Genomic DNA, 15133 nt, shown 5'->3' on the forward strand with positions numbered 1-15133 from the left:
AGCGTAGGGACAGTGTTTTGGAGAACGCCAGAAATGACCCAGACCCTCGTTAATCAAACACAAGCAACATGCTAATGCACCTTTTAATAGTACTTGACAATTATTCCAAAAAGTAAGAAATTGCTTCCAGAAATTGATAATTAGCACATTTTTTAAAGGAAAGGGTTTTAATCCTTTAAATTACTGATAAACACTCAAATAGTTTTACTTTGTAGTTGGTTACTGTAATTTACAAATGCAAAGGACTTGAAGTCAACCAAACACCACATAAAACTAATCACAAAATAGGACAAACACAAGGAATTAAGCATGCAGCTTAAAGACTTGCACATAAAAAAGTAGAATTTAAACTTTCAGAAGATTGCACAAAAATCTCAATTGCTATGTAGTGTAAACTACATAAAGACTAATAATATAGCAATGTAAGGCTTATGCAACGAACAATAGAACATAATCTCAAACGATCAGTGTAGTTATGAATGATCATAAAATGAAATAAAACTGATCCATGACTGGCCTCAATTAATCACAGTTTAACTGGAGGTATACCATGATGGATTAATAACACATTTCTGCGCACAAATAAAAAATGTAAAACAGGCTAGAAAATGTAAACGTGTTGGCTCAGTACTGATTGATTTACCTATGGAAACTAGTTTGTAATGCAGGTTGTGAGGGAGCCGATTGGTGCTGTGTTGTGCAGGGGTGGGTTTCCCGAAACATTCGTAGCGCTAAGTACTTCGTAACCTCATATGAAACGTATGAGGTTAAGAATTACTTAGCGCTAAGAACGTTTCGGGAAACTCACCCCTGTCCAGCAGGTGGATCTCAGATTTAGGACGGCAGGTTTGCAAGCAGATGATCCAGCATCTTCTCACACATATAGAGACACCGAGGAACATGGAAGAACCCTGGAGACAATTATAAGAAAATTTAAAACTCCAATAATTAAAACTGAACTCCAATAATCAATCTATCAGCTTACACAGCAACCAACACCAACGTGGTAATACCACTCCACCTCTCCTCTGTGGAAAGTGCCGCTCACCTTTGAAGGGTCCCCCCTTGAAGTCTAGCACCACGTCACCCTGCTGACTCAGATATCCAAACCACTCTCCGTTCTCCTCATCAGGAAACTTAAGAAAGGCCAAGCGAGAAAAGATCACACACACTGCAGCCTTGTCAACACCACCAACCAGCACACAACAATGTCATCAACCGTCACCCATAAAACTTTATTATATCAGTATCACATACGCTGCTCTGGTTTAAGCTACAAATTAGAAACCTTGGAGCTCTCTGGCTCCGTCAGTCAAATATCCCGAGGGAATACGCTGCTGTACTTACGTGACTGAAGGTGTAGTCATAGACCTGGGTGAATCTTTCCAGCAGGGCAGGTTCTCCGAGGTGACTGTAGGCCATCAGGAACGCAATGAGAGCTTCACAGTGGGCCCACCACAGCTTCATATTCCACTCTAACTATACAAGCAAACAAACAGTGGAGTGGCAGCCATGGGTATTCAGCTGAAGTGTCGATGCCTAGGGGGGTTTACTCGGACCTGGATGGGGCAGTGACCGTCCACGTCTAGGAAGTAGAAGAGACCTCCGTGCTTCTGGTCCCAGCCCCTAAGGAAGGGCACCTCCATGAACTTGGCCACAGCCACTTTCTGCAGCTCTGTGTCACCTCGCGCCTTGGCGTACTGTAGGAGGAACCACCCAGCCTCCAGGGCATGACCTGTGGCAAACAAGCGCTACGGTTCACCTCGCTGTGGGGAAGCATTTCTCTCAACTGCATTCATTTGAAAAATGTAGGGGTATACCTTTACCACCGTGTCCTACATGTCAGGATTACCCAATAAATGTCTCGTGAGCTAATTTGGACTTTATAAAGACAATAAAGCCTTGTCATGAACCTTGGGTTCACTCATTTGAGATAAGGATGTTAAAATTAGGCTTTTTGGAACCTTCTGCTGTCCCGTCATGTGACGGTCACCAGCCATGGAGGGTGTGGCAAGGAAGACGTTTCCTCAGAGTCTCACGAAGCCAAGCGCGTTTGCGTTTGGAGCTACTAGGAGGAAACTGCCCCTATCAGCACTGGCCACTAGCAACTAGTGACCGGCTGGCGTCACTACAACCGGCATCCCTCCATCCCACAAAGCAGGGCCAGTGCCTGCCGCTGTATGTGGGAGAGCTATGGACCACAATGCTACACATTCAGAAGTGAAATTAGAGGTGGCGAGATTTGCGGTGTGACAGAAATTATTGATTAGATCACGTTTAGTTATTATAAGAGATCATTATGAACTTTATGATTTAGGACATGTCCATTCTGACTAAGCAGAAGGACTACAATAATGAAGTAGTGTGATTCAGTGTAACCATGTTTAGTTCATATTATGCATGTGTGCTATACTGTGACCCAGGTCAGGGAGAGTGCTGAAGGTAAGAACACTCTGTTAACTGGTAGTCACTAGGCTACTAGTCTTGGGTTATTTAGCTTTCTCTGTGTTCAACTGATACATCAGTTGCTTCCGCTAACTCTAGGGAAGCTCCATATTAGGAGATACACATATGTGAGACAAAGTAGCCTGTTGGGCGCCTATGTTTTGGAACATGCTGTGCTAAAGATAACCTGCTGTTAGAACTGCTGAATTGTGTTTAAGATTGTATATAAGCAGGGGGACTGTCCCCCTGCCTTCAGAGTTGTCATGCTTGAATGAGACTCTCGTGTCTGTGTCTGTCTTGTGTCTGTCTTTGTCCTATTTATATTTTGTAATAAATTAATCATTGAACCACGGCTCATTCCTCATCCATGTTCAGAAAATGTCCACGACAATTTGGCGTCACGAACAGGATCAGCGAGAAGAAGCCCGGAAAGTCGATGACCTTCGAGCAGTTCCGGGACCGTGGGAACTACCTGGGTTCTGCAGGCGGCCCAGACTACCCGGAAGCTCCTTTCCATCCAGGGAGACATTTTCCAGAACAGCCTCTCCACCTCTCTGATGGGGAACGGGACAGGAGCGAGGCCGGTTATTCGAAGAGCAACTGCGCAGTTCCCATTTTGAAAGGTTAGCATCCGAATTATTCTTTTACATACAGTGTAGTCATGTCCTTCAACAGGTGGCTCACTGGCCGTCGGGGCAGACCGGGGGACGTGCAGTACTCACCCACCTGTACGTGCTGGAGGATCTGGGCGACGCACCACTCTCCCAGCTCTCTGTATTTCCCTGCTTGCTCTGCCCTGCCCTCAGTCAGCTGATCCACAAGGCACAGTAGCATCATGGGAACCGCCATGCTGTTGACCGGCGCATCGCCAGATAACGGAGGTCGACCCAGACCTGACGAGTCGATCCGGACCCAGTGCACCAACAGATCCATCATTCTCTCCGCATCACTCTGCGAAGAACACCATCACTCTGAAGCCACTGCATCAGACAACGGATACATTTTTACTCAACATCTCATTTGTTAGTTGTTAACGAATGTCAGTAGTACATTGTGGAAGTGGTGCACTGGGAACACTGGGAACACTGGGAACACTGGGAACACTGGATCAGGCTACAAACCTTTAAGTTCGGTCTCACCTGCATCCCTTTGTCTCCAGTCACCCTGGCCAGCTCGTCCATGGCCATGACGTAGAAACACTCGCTGAAGATCGTCCTCTGCACCTTGACAGCACGGCCGTCCCGCGTGAGACTGAAGGCGCACTTTCCTGGGCCGTCTGAGGGCTGGACGCGAGCAAATCGCTGCAGGAAAGCCCCGCCTGAACGACGAGCAAAGAAAAGGCTCACGCAGATCTTCCTCTGAGCGGGTTTCAGCTAGTATTCCTGCCTGTTGTCATAATGTGGCGTGATTGTTGAGTGATACTGCAGCTACAACAGGGTTGCAGGATTCGGGTTAAACGTTTCACTGAACCAGAGAGTTTGAACTCTTTGGTTTCTTGGTGAGGATCCAGACTGTGAAACACGCGTGTAAATGCAAATCCTGATCCTTTCTAAGAACTCAATTCACCAGCAAGCATAGCTTATTACAAATGAATAAACTCTTCAAAAAGTCTTTATTAAAGACTATATATATTAAAGGAGAAGCTCTGCGTTATTAAGAGAGAAAACACCTGTTTTGGCAGCCTGGAGGATTTCGGGCCGATGAAACCTCTCTGTGGTGCGGTACAGCCTGCAGTACATCCAGACCTGGGGCAGCAGGGAGAGGGCCGTACAGAAACCACCACGTGGGCGACACTTGTTGGGCCGGAGGAACAGAGGCGGGTGTGTGGTCATACCTGTCTGCCCTGTAGCCACACGTACTTCAGCTCATCATACACCTTACCATCCTTCCCAATACAAGTGAAAAAACCACTAAGGCAGAGAAGACGGAACAGATATTAAATCAGCTGTTAAAACATGCAACAACACTTTTACACAAGCGCCCCTGGAAAAAGTGCTGACACACTTTCGGTTAAAGGGGTCTGATTCCTGCTCGCCCCAGTGCTCAGCAAACACCAGTTAAGTGTGTGAGGCAGTATTTCTAAATGAAAGCAAGTATGGACCACCTTGTCTCCAGAACCAATGATGCACTTTGCAATATACAGTTGTGATCAAATTTATTCAACCCCCACTGAAATAAAGTGTTTTGGCCAGTTTGACATTGATTTTGATCATTTCAGTCATCTTATTTACAATTATATCAAAGAGGCACTTATAAATTAGACAAACATAACATAATATTTATGATGGAATAACCACAAATGTCTTTACTGTGCTCACATCATTATCAGTTTTATTCAACCCCCTAGTGACATTATTTTTTAGTACTTAGTACAACATCCTTTTCCAGTTATGACAGCTTTCAAGCGTGAAGCATAGCTTGACACAAGTGTCTTGCAGCGACCTATGGGTATCTTAGCCCATTCTTCATGGGCAAAAGCCTCCAGTTCAGTCACATTCTTAGGCTTGCGCACTGCAACTGCCTTCTTTAGGTCCCACCAGAGGTTCTCAATTGGATTTAAGTCTGGTGATTGCGATGGCCACTCTAGAATGTTCCAGCCTTTCATGTTCAACCATGCTCTAGTGGACTTGGATGTGTGCTTCGGATCATTGTCCTGTTGGAAGGTCCAACGTCTCCCAAGCCGCAGGTTTGTGACTGACTCCATCACATTTTCCTCCAAGATCTCCTGGTACTGAAGGGAATTCATGGTACCCTGCACACGTTGAAGCTTTCCTGTACCATTAGAAGCAAAACAGCCCCAAAGCATAATTGACCCCCCGCCATGCTTTACAGTAGGCAAGGTGTTCTTTTGTTCATAAGCCTGGTTCTTCCTTCTCCAAACATAGCGCTGGTCCATTGTCCCAAACAGTTCTAATTTAGTTTCCAAAACCTGTTCCAAAACCTTTGTGGCTTGTCCACATGAATTTTGGCATACTGCAGTCGACTTTTCTTGTTCTTTGGAGTCAGCAAGGGGGTGCGTCTGGGCATTCTGGCATGGAGGTCTTCGTTATGCAGTGCGCGCCTTATTGTCTGAGCTGAAACTTCAGTGCCCACATCTGACAGGTCTTTTTTCAGTTCCTTAGCAGTCACGCGGGGATTTTTCTCCACATTACGCTTCAGGTAGCGCACAGCAGTCGCGGTCAGGATCTTCTTTCTGCCACGACCAGGTAACGTTTCCACTGTGCCCTTTAACTTGAACTTGCGAATGATACTTCCGATAGTGTCTCTTGGAATATTTAACAACTTCGCAATCTTTTTATATCCTTTGCCATTCTTGTGAAGAGCAATAACCTCTTCTCTTGTCTTCTGGGACCATTCTCTTGCCTTCACCATGCTTGGAAACACACCAGTAGATGTCTAGAAGGAGCTGAGTATCACAGTCCTTTTAAATCTGCCTAATTGGTGCTTATCATGCTTGACTGCTGCTCGTTGACATCCACAGATGTTTTCAATACCTGATGGAAAACACTGGAATGAACCTCTGTTCTTAGGAGTGGTAGTCGTAAAGGGGTTGAATAATTGTGTCAATGAAGAAATCACAAAAAGGCCATTTAATACTTTATGACAAAAAAAATTGATGCTATCTTAGTTGCATTTAGCTCTTTAACAAGTCCTTGTAAGATTTCATTATGAACACAATTACAAATGTGCACTGAATTTCATAAAACCCTTCGCAGCATTGGGGGTTGAATAAATTTGATCACAACTGTAAACCGACGTGATACGGCATATGAGAAGAAATGAACAACGAACAAACCGCAATTAAAGAAACCTATTTTAAAATAAATAAATCTGAACTTTTCTACCAAATCCGTCATACACCTTCCCAGCCTTCCCAATACAAGTGAAAAAACCACTAATGCAGAGAAGGAGGAACAGATATTAATCAGCTGTTTGTTGAGTAATTGTTAATGAAGTCAAACCAAAGAACTGTACATGGGTTAAAAAAAAGATCACTGCTGCTCAGTGTCATCAGTCTCTACTTGTAGATGCTTTTCTGATTTGTAGAGTTGGTCAGGTGAGTATCATAGCGTGGCGATCATCATTGTGTGTTAGAATAAGCAGTAATGTTATCACCACTGATGATCTTTTAATCAGTAACTTCCACTGGAGAAAACATTCAGATGGTATGAAAACATGAAAGAGTTAACTCCTTCTTGGGTGTTCAAAAGTCAAAGGCCTAACACCAACTAATTCTGATCGATTACTTCACCCGTATTGCTCGTCATGAGAGTATTTCAGCCAGAAGTCCACAGTTCTGTCCAACTCCGTCCGGATCCTGTCCCGATACCGCATCAATAAAGCCTCCATTAGAGCGCCTGCACACGACAGGCCAGGAGAGAGGCATGAATGACCACCAAAATGACATTCAGAAGAATACATTATAAAGCTGTGATGTGCAGTGATCAGTATATCTTAATAAAAGCACTTCCATGGATCAAAGACATATGGTGAGGTACTCAAAGGGGTACTTAAAAAAAATCTTTGTTTTTTTGTCTTTTGTGTGTCTGTTTTTAGTACCACTCTATACATCTTTAAATATTTTTAGTCTGCAGTAGAGCACCAAACATGGGAAAAGTACATAGTCAAATAGTTTCCTTATTGAATCTAACAAGAGAATGGTGTGCGTGCGTGCGCGCGCGCGGAGAGTAGACTGTGTTGTGTGAGTGGACTGTGTTGTGTGAGTGGACTGTGTTGTGTGAGTGGACTGTGTTGTGTGTGACGGGCACTGCCTACATAGGCTTCCTGTCTGAGAGAAACAGATTTCCTGATTTTCATTCTTTATCTGTGTATAAAATTATTCAAAATAATTCCACAAGATTTTTCTTTTTACAAAATGTCTAAAAGCTTTCACAAATATCCTGGAATTATCGTAATTAATGTTAGTAATTACAGAACTTTAGGTTGTTATGCAACAATTTGTTCTTTAGAAAAACAAATTTTCTTTAGCTTATATTACCAGTTTTTTTGCTCGATATATCTGAGTATTTCAACTCATCCTCGGGTCAAATGCTTTTCTGAAAAGTCCTTCAAAATAAGATATTACACTATAGAAGTTTGGCACAGAAGCTGAGAAAAGCACTTTTCATGTTTGTGAAAACCCAAACATACCTTAAAGGCTGTTGGTTATCTCAGGCACACAGACACAACACACTTTTACACAAGCGCCCTGGAAAAAGTGCTGACACACTTTCGGTTAAAAGGGTCTGATTCCTGCTCGCCCCAGTGCTCAGCAAACACCAGTTAAGTGTGTGAGGCAGTATTTCTAAATGAAAGCAAGTATGGACCACCTTGTCTCCAGAACCAATGATGCACTTTGCAATATAAACCGACATGATACGGCATATGAGAAGAAATGAACAAACAAATAAATATGAACTGAACTTTTCTACCAAATCCGTAATTTAGTTTCCTAGAATTACATTTCCAAAACGCCCAACTTACCTGACAGCTGACAATGCAGTAAGCAAATCTTTTCGGAAATAGTTTGTCTAACCTACACGCATAACTTTGACGCTACCGGTTAGCAATCTCGCTCAGCACTGTACATGAAGGGGAAACAGCACTAGCAGTTACACCAAACCTTAATCCACGCTGAAGGGAGGTGGATGAATCATATGACCGAGGCAGGAGGAGACACACTACTGTTGTTCTGCAGTCATTAGTCAGCTGCACGTCGGGGAGAGTTTGGAAACGTCAAATAAGCGCAGAAATTACGCATCTGTGCTGTCTTCGAGCCTAGAAAGCGCATTCAATTTCCCCCTCCACATGACAAACTGCGCTGAATTATTGTGCAATTAACTGTATTTTCAAATTTCGGGTTTTATTCAGCAGTCTTTTTTTTTTCAAAAGCAAACTAAATTAAACACTCACACCCCAAGCAGAATCTGGTTCAGAAAGACAACAGAAGTAAAAATGTATAGAATTTACAAATAATAAAATTTATTATTAAACACAGGGGAGAGAGAGAGAGAGAGAGAGAGAGAGAGAGAGAGAGAAAGAGGGAGAGAGAGAGAGAGAGAGAGAGAGAGAGAGAGAGAGAGAGCGAGCAGGGTGTGAACTTTAATTTTGTTTGCAGTGCTCAGACATTTTATAGTCCAAAGTCAAGCATGGATATTTGGAAGGTCATGACCTACCAGTGGACTAAAATCTCCTGAACAAGAACAACAGTTCAAAATAATAACAGGTCTGAACATCCTCATCTCATAATCCTCATAATGAGCAACACACATTGAATCATTAGATTAAAGCATAGTATTTATACATCAAAATGATTTACATTAAAACAGCAGTTTTATCACCAATATCTTTATTTATTTAGCCTATCTATGATAAAGCAGTAGTTTTTTAAAAAGTTATGAAAAAAATTGCGCCAGTTGCAGCTCAGAAAAAGAAAGAAAGAGACCAATATATAGTCTTAAAATAAACCAATTTATGCGCTATACAGTGGGCCACCCACATGGAGACATCCATGTTTAATAAACAGATATAAAACAGAATCTCTGAAACCACTAGGTGTCAGTATAACGTTTCATAACACAAGACACAACTCTGGCAAAATGACTTTTTGCACCTTTAATCCCCATTCATAAAGTCACCACGGTGATATTTTGCTGTGTCCAATGTGAAAACCAATGCAAACTGAAATGGAGACTGCCAAGAGACCGACTGACCCCCGTCAGATGACTGACCCCTGTCATAAAACCAGGGGTCCACTGCAACTTTGTCAGTTGCATAAAAATGTATCGCATTTGTAACTTGCTGATTTCATCATTTCAGTTCTAATTCTTGGCAGAGCAGCAAAACTGTATGTCTCCTCAGTCTGTCCGTTTAGTTCCTGCCTCTGTCACACCTAACTTTGCATTTCTTATGGCAACAGTTTGTGGCATTCTGAGATCCTGCTCAATCAAGTTGCCTTCCACTTTGTGTACTACTGCAGTTGCAAAGTTTGCCATCATTCTGACCCAGAAGTCCAAAAAGGTGCCTCTTACATTTGACAGTGAGCTAAATGGACATTTAGATATAGTAACACTATATCATGCAACCAGTCAAATGCTGGCCATCCACATTTATGAAAAAGACAACATGCTACAAATAATTTTTTTTTTTCTAAAAATCTGATTAAGGTCCGCACACATTCATTTTTATTATAATAATGTAACCCTGATTAATTCTAACAAAAGGGTGTTGACAGTTGTGATATTAATTAACAACTACCACATGGACAGCAAAGGCACATGTGAGCCACAAACATTCCTAGCCAATCAAGTATAATTGCTGCTAGAATTTGAAAACTTCCCTTTCAGTCGTTGTAACTCTCCTGAAGTTTACTAAGGCTGAGGTGGCCATCACACAAGGGTTCATTTCCCATCTTCTCATGTCAACAACGTTCAGGGTTAAGGTTCAAGGTTCAAGGTTCCGGGATTGGTCTTCTTCTGCAGAGCTGAATGCACTTTTCTTAAATTTTGTCTCACTCTGACAAACTCCAGAAGCTGAATCTCTTCACGTATCTTCTCCTCCTGCTCCTTCTCCCTCTATCAAAACACACAGAACAGCATATTTTCTTGAGGACATGAAGACAATAATCATCATTTCATTAATGCTTGGTTTTTCTTTTTGGACTTTCTGACTACAGTGAAATCATCTTTTGGTCAAACTCCTGAATTCTTTAACCAAACAAAGAAGTGTTTGGTTCATATTGTGAATTGTCACACTGTATCAATATTTGTTCCCTAAAAGTTTGGAACAAGAACTTAAGGTGGTGCTGACCATCACCTCCTGTTGCTTCTGCTGACGCTTGAGAAGGACCTGCTCCAGGGGGCTCCTGTCTTGCTCCCCCTCCTCCCGCTGGGTCTGCTCCCTCTTCCGCCTCTCCAGAACCATCTGGAGCTCCGGCTTAGTGGACACTACCAGCCCCCTGCCCTCCCCAAAGAACCAAGTCACAAAGCAGAGTCAGGTGTGCTGGAAACATGATGGAAAAAGGGGGAACATCAGGGAGGGAAGAACTACCAAAGGCTTCATACAGAACATCACCATCTTCATGTCAATCCCACCCAACCACAAAGAAGCACAAACGTTTACATAATGTCAAACATAGTCATGCTGGACTAATATAAGTTGATGAAGCACAAGGCCTCTTTTGAAGGACCTATCTTCTAGAAAACTCATCCCAGTGCAATACGAATTAATCTGGGTCACAGACCGAACCTCACAGTCCTCAGAGACCACGGTTCCTGGCAACCAGGAAGGAAAAACACGTCCAAACCAGCAATTTTGACCTTTACAAGGAAGAAGACAGAACATTTGTTGACCATGTGCCCCTGCCCTGCCTGCCTGTGCTAGACCCCTTTCTGTTTTTTATCCTCTGTTTCTTGTCCAGTCAAGCGCGATCTTGGCCCACAAATAAGTTCACGGGACCTTCTCTGCCTGGCGTCCCTCCTCCCTCTACATGCCGTATATTCTACCAAAAAAGAGAAGGCTATGATCCATTGTGAAGCCTGAGACCTTAGTATTAAACCTTGTGTTCAAAAGTTACAAAATGCCTGTTGCATCTCTTAATGTCCAAAGCTACATGGTCCATGAAGAAGGCAAACAGTGAAGCAATGTGATTATGAACAATGTTCTGCTGGGATGTCTTGGGTCCCGGTATTCATGTGAATGTTACATTGATATATACCATGTACCCAAACATATCTGCAGACCAAGTACAACCCTTCATGGCAACAGTATTGCCTAATGGCAACAATTGTTCAGGAATGGTTTGAGGAACACAGGAAAAGACTCCAGATAACCTAGCCTCCACATTCCACAGATCTCTGTCTGATCAAGCATCAGTGGACTGGAAAAACAATCCCGATCCATGGAGACACCACCTTACAACTTTTCCAGGCTTCTCTTTGAGCTAGCATCAATACTTCAACTCGTCAACACATTCGTGAGCTACATGAATCTGATAAGTTTAAGCCAGTCAAGAAAACAGGTGCTTGCTACAGGAAGCGAGACGCAAGCTTGCTGCGTACAAAACCCAATGTTCTAAACATGAGTGGGATGTTCAGTATTGAGTGTGAGTTCCTGAGAAAGGCCACAATGCAGAAGAGTTATGAACCATCTCAGATCCATCTTAACTGAACATGTCCAGAATTCTACCGAGGAGCTGGGTCAAATATCATTGAAATGTCATCTAACATAAATGCACTCATCTGATTAGATGGATCATTTTCTTTTAATCCTCCTGTGCAGTAAACATAAAGCTGAAGGTATTATTGCAACCACATTAGCTCTGTAGTCATGAACAATACTACACTTACTGATTCACAATTATCCAATGTAACTTGTCAGTCACTGTCCGAACATCTGTTTTGATGCGACTTTTCTATCATCTGTTCCATCCTTCCTGTCCAGAAGACTAAAGTGAGCACTGCTTTTTTATCTAGTCTAAGGTTTCTCCTGTGTTCTGCTGACAATACGGTGATGTAAAGAAGACCTATCCAGCGAGTCTTGACAGGGCGAATGTCTGTCATTACAGAAGCTGACACAGCGCGGCGCGTAGGCTATCGTTCACATGAGAGGGTGTACGATTGCATCACGTGTGGCCAAGCAGGGCCGTCTGACACAAAAGCAGAGAGAAAGAAAGAGACCGTCATCAATTTTTCACATAGGTCACTTGATTGGCTCAGCGATTTATGAAAAGCAAGCAATCAAACGGACGTTGTGTCTTTTTTTTTCCCCACAGCCATCAGCATTCCCTGCTACACCATTCTGTAAGGAAGTGGAGAAGCCTGAACCGTAGAGGAACAGCGGTCCCTTACTTTCTGTGGGCCAGGAGAAGCTCTCTGTGCAGTTCCTGATGGGTTCTTGAGGCCTTTACAGGGTTGTTTTGGTTCCAGGGACTTTCACCGGCACCGTGTTCATCTGTATTTTCTGAGATAAAAATTTAATATGATGTTTTAATAAACCATCTTCTTTTCCCCCATGATTCTTCAAACACCAGGGGGAAAGTTTGGGGGAAAGTGAATGAAAATGCATTCTGACCGTGTGGATTATTTGATCTCTATTATCAACAATGTATAAAAGTTTACATTTTACAGTTTTACATGTTTGTATTTGCCACTGTAACTACAATGTGCCTGTAGATACTGCAGTAGAAGGTTCTGTACTGACGTTCACTCATCTCAAACATGATGATCAAAGACTCTCTAGGGTTTTGCAGAATAAAATGTCATTAAGGAACTGACCTCCGTCATGGCCCCGTGAGGACACATGACTGTTGGCGGCCGTATTGTTGGACGTCCTGAGCGGAGGTCTCGGAGCGTCTCTCGGGTCCCGTTCGGACGCTCGTACCGGGAGCGCGTGCGAGGCGGCCGCTCTCATCGCACACAGCTGCTGTGAGGGAGGCGCGCGCGAGCGATTTGGCCCTCGGCCACAGCTGCTGTTGCATGCTGGGAACCTGCGGGGGGCCAGGCGCGCGCGAGCGAGCGTGGAGGGGCCGCGAGCGAAAGCGAAGTGAGAGTGAGAGGAGAGATTGAGTTTCACCTGAGTGCAAATCTATAATTCATCTGTAGCTCGCATGCCTGTCAAATACTAATGATTTATATGCTGTCTCAGGACGTGTAAATAAATTACTGCAGCAAATCCGCTAAAAAATACACAGAGTAGTCTATGGATGATACTTATTGTAAAGCCAAAGTCAATAGGCGACGTTTTTCTGCCTTATAACGGAAAAAAAAATGAAGAAGAAACTACATATTTTAGAGCATCGTTTAGGTGCTAGATAAAATTACATTCCTGAAAATCACACAAGTGGCTGGGGGAAAACACTAAATTAATATAAAAATGGTTAACGACAGGAAGGGTGAGCGTTATAATTATAATTGCATAACGAAGGGCCACCGGACTATTCAAACGGTTAACTCAGAGTAAGGAATGATGAAATGTTGTACTCACCCAGAATACGTCACCCCTCCATGCGCTGCGGCCAACAGTGAGTAACGAGTATCTCACTTACTCCACGGAGTGATTCAACACGGGGACACATGAGCGTGGACATTATCTTACTTCTCATCTAAAGTGCGTTTCCCTTTTCTACCACATGAGGGCAGTGTGGCGTGAGAGACAGACAAGCCCGAGACCAGCTGCTCAATGAAATTAATACAAAATGTTGTGAAATTAGAACAAATGTTGTGGAAATCGTGTCTTAAAGTGTGCTTTACTGAAATCACTATCTCGTGATTATCAAGTACATTTAATGTGAGAACGAACCTAAATAGGTTATGTTGTAGTGTCACATCCTTCACTTATCCTGGAGGTCCCCGTAACGTAGTGAACAAGAAATTAGCCAAACAATATGGAGGTATCAACTCGTCAACAGTGGGTGGATCTACTTGGAGAACATAAAAAGCCTTATTACACAGTGATGTTGGGGAAGCAACCTGCTACAGCTACTGAAGCTAAGCCATGCGGGTGAACGTTGGTGAGAAGCAGAGTAGAAGCTGCAAGCCCTTCACTAGTGGCTCCCTGGCAGAGAGAGCAATCAGATTCAGACAGTTAGGTGTCAGTACGTGTGAGGATTTGACATGGTAAGTCACGTTGACAGTAGTGACACGTGCAGAAGATGCTGCAGTCGTGACACTATACACTTGAAATTCTGTAATCGGGAATTATGGGTTGTTATAGTAATAATTACTCAGTAAAACATCACTAATCACCATTTGAAGTGCCTCTAACTCGTTTGGCCATTCCTGTAGCACCTATCTGTTATCCGAATCTTGATCTATCCAAATAAACAAAGGCTCTTTCAGATGTTCCACTATGAAGACGTGATGTACGAGCCTCAGCCCTCAATGAGAGCCTGACCTGACGAGTTCCCAGCAGCCCCTGCGTGAGGTCCAGTGTGTCTCCTGCAGCTAGGGGAGACTCTGGGCATGTTGTTCTGAGTTCACCACATCCAGATCCAGCTCTGGAACAATGTGTCTCCCTGCACCTGCTGTGATGGGCCATCGGGCCCTGTACAGGAGCCGGGCTTCCAATTCCACACGGAGACGAGCGTGGAATAAATATGGAATAAACTCGAGTTTTCAGAATGGTGCATTATAATGCTTCTTGTGTTACAGAATTATCAACAGTGACAGGGAACTGAAAGGTACTTGAAATACACTGTACTCAAAGTCAAAGAGAACTCAAAGTGATCAGTACTTATGTATTCTGGGGGATAAGGTAGACTTCACTGATGAAATGGGCCTGGTCTGGTTGCATGATGACAACATCGTATAAATCTCTCCAGCATCATCACTTAAAATGAGGCAGTATGTCTCACACAGAGAAGAATATAGACAGACAAGTAACTTGAAGTTCTTTAAAGGAGCAATTAGTTGTTTTTATCAGCAAAAGTATAAAACAATGTTTATGCAAGTGGTTATTTTTGTTCTAGTGCAGCTTATTAGATGTTGAATCAAATTGCTTTGTAGTTTCATAATGTGGAGAATGTGAATAAATGTGAAGAATCATTGAAAAATTACTTAGGCTATATGAGAATATATTCATGTGGCTTATTCCCTATATGCAAACCATATATGGTTAATAAGGTTTATAACAAAAACTGCAGTTTTATGGAAGTGAGTTTCAGTTGCCGATTCATAGTGCTTTTTTATAT

At 43.0% G+C, this 15133-nt stretch overlaps 2 protein-coding genes across 5 annotated transcripts; both read right to left on the bottom strand.

Annotated features, from left to right (window-relative positions):
- Positions 1–77: 77 nt before the first annotated feature.
- On the bottom strand, positions 78–8114 carry renbp (renin binding protein). 3 transcript variants are annotated; one of them, XM_076991530.1, is made up of 11 exons: positions 7930–8114; positions 6698–6803; positions 4280–4355; positions 4115–4190; positions 3585–3763; positions 3172–3396; positions 2918–2999; positions 1560–1735; positions 1348–1479; positions 1049–1136; positions 79–911 (listed from the first exon to the last, which is right to left on the bottom strand). In XM_076991530.1, exons 2-11 carry the CDS (start codon positions 6793–6795, stop codon positions 835–837), a joined length of 1209 nt encoding a protein of 402 aa, XP_076847645.1. In that variant the 5' UTR covers positions 6796–6803; positions 7930–8114; the 3' UTR covers positions 79–834. The 3 variants fall into 3 exon arrangements, with proteins under 3 accessions (XP_076847646.1, XP_076847645.1, XP_076847647.1); XM_076991532.1 differs by having other exon boundaries at positions 4280–6340; XM_076991531.1 differs by having other exon boundaries at positions 78–911; positions 4115–6340.
- A 520-nt stretch (positions 8115–8634) lies between these two features.
- On the bottom strand, positions 8635–13525 carry LOC143493239 (protein FAM107B). Of its 2 annotated transcripts, none has more exons than XM_076991534.1 (5): positions 13429–13525; positions 12720–12931; positions 12294–12405; positions 10261–10402; positions 8635–10019 (listed from the first exon to the last, which is right to left on the bottom strand). In XM_076991534.1, exons 2-5 carry the CDS (start codon positions 12853–12855, stop codon positions 9882–9884), a joined length of 528 nt encoding a protein of 175 aa, XP_076847649.1. In that variant the 5' UTR covers positions 12856–12931; positions 13429–13525; the 3' UTR covers positions 8635–9881. The 2 variants fall into 2 exon arrangements, with proteins under 2 accessions (XP_076847649.1, XP_076847648.1); XM_076991533.1 differs by having other exon boundaries at positions 10255–10402.
- Positions 13526–15133: the final 1608 nt, after the last annotated feature.

The sequence above is a fragment of the Brachyhypopomus gauderio genome, unplaced genomic scaffold (assembly GCF_052324685.1).
Source record: "Brachyhypopomus gauderio isolate BG-103 unplaced genomic scaffold, BGAUD_0.2 sc83, whole genome shotgun sequence".
NCBI classification, from domain to species: domain Eukaryota; kingdom Metazoa; phylum Chordata; class Actinopteri; order Gymnotiformes; family Hypopomidae; genus Brachyhypopomus; species Brachyhypopomus gauderio.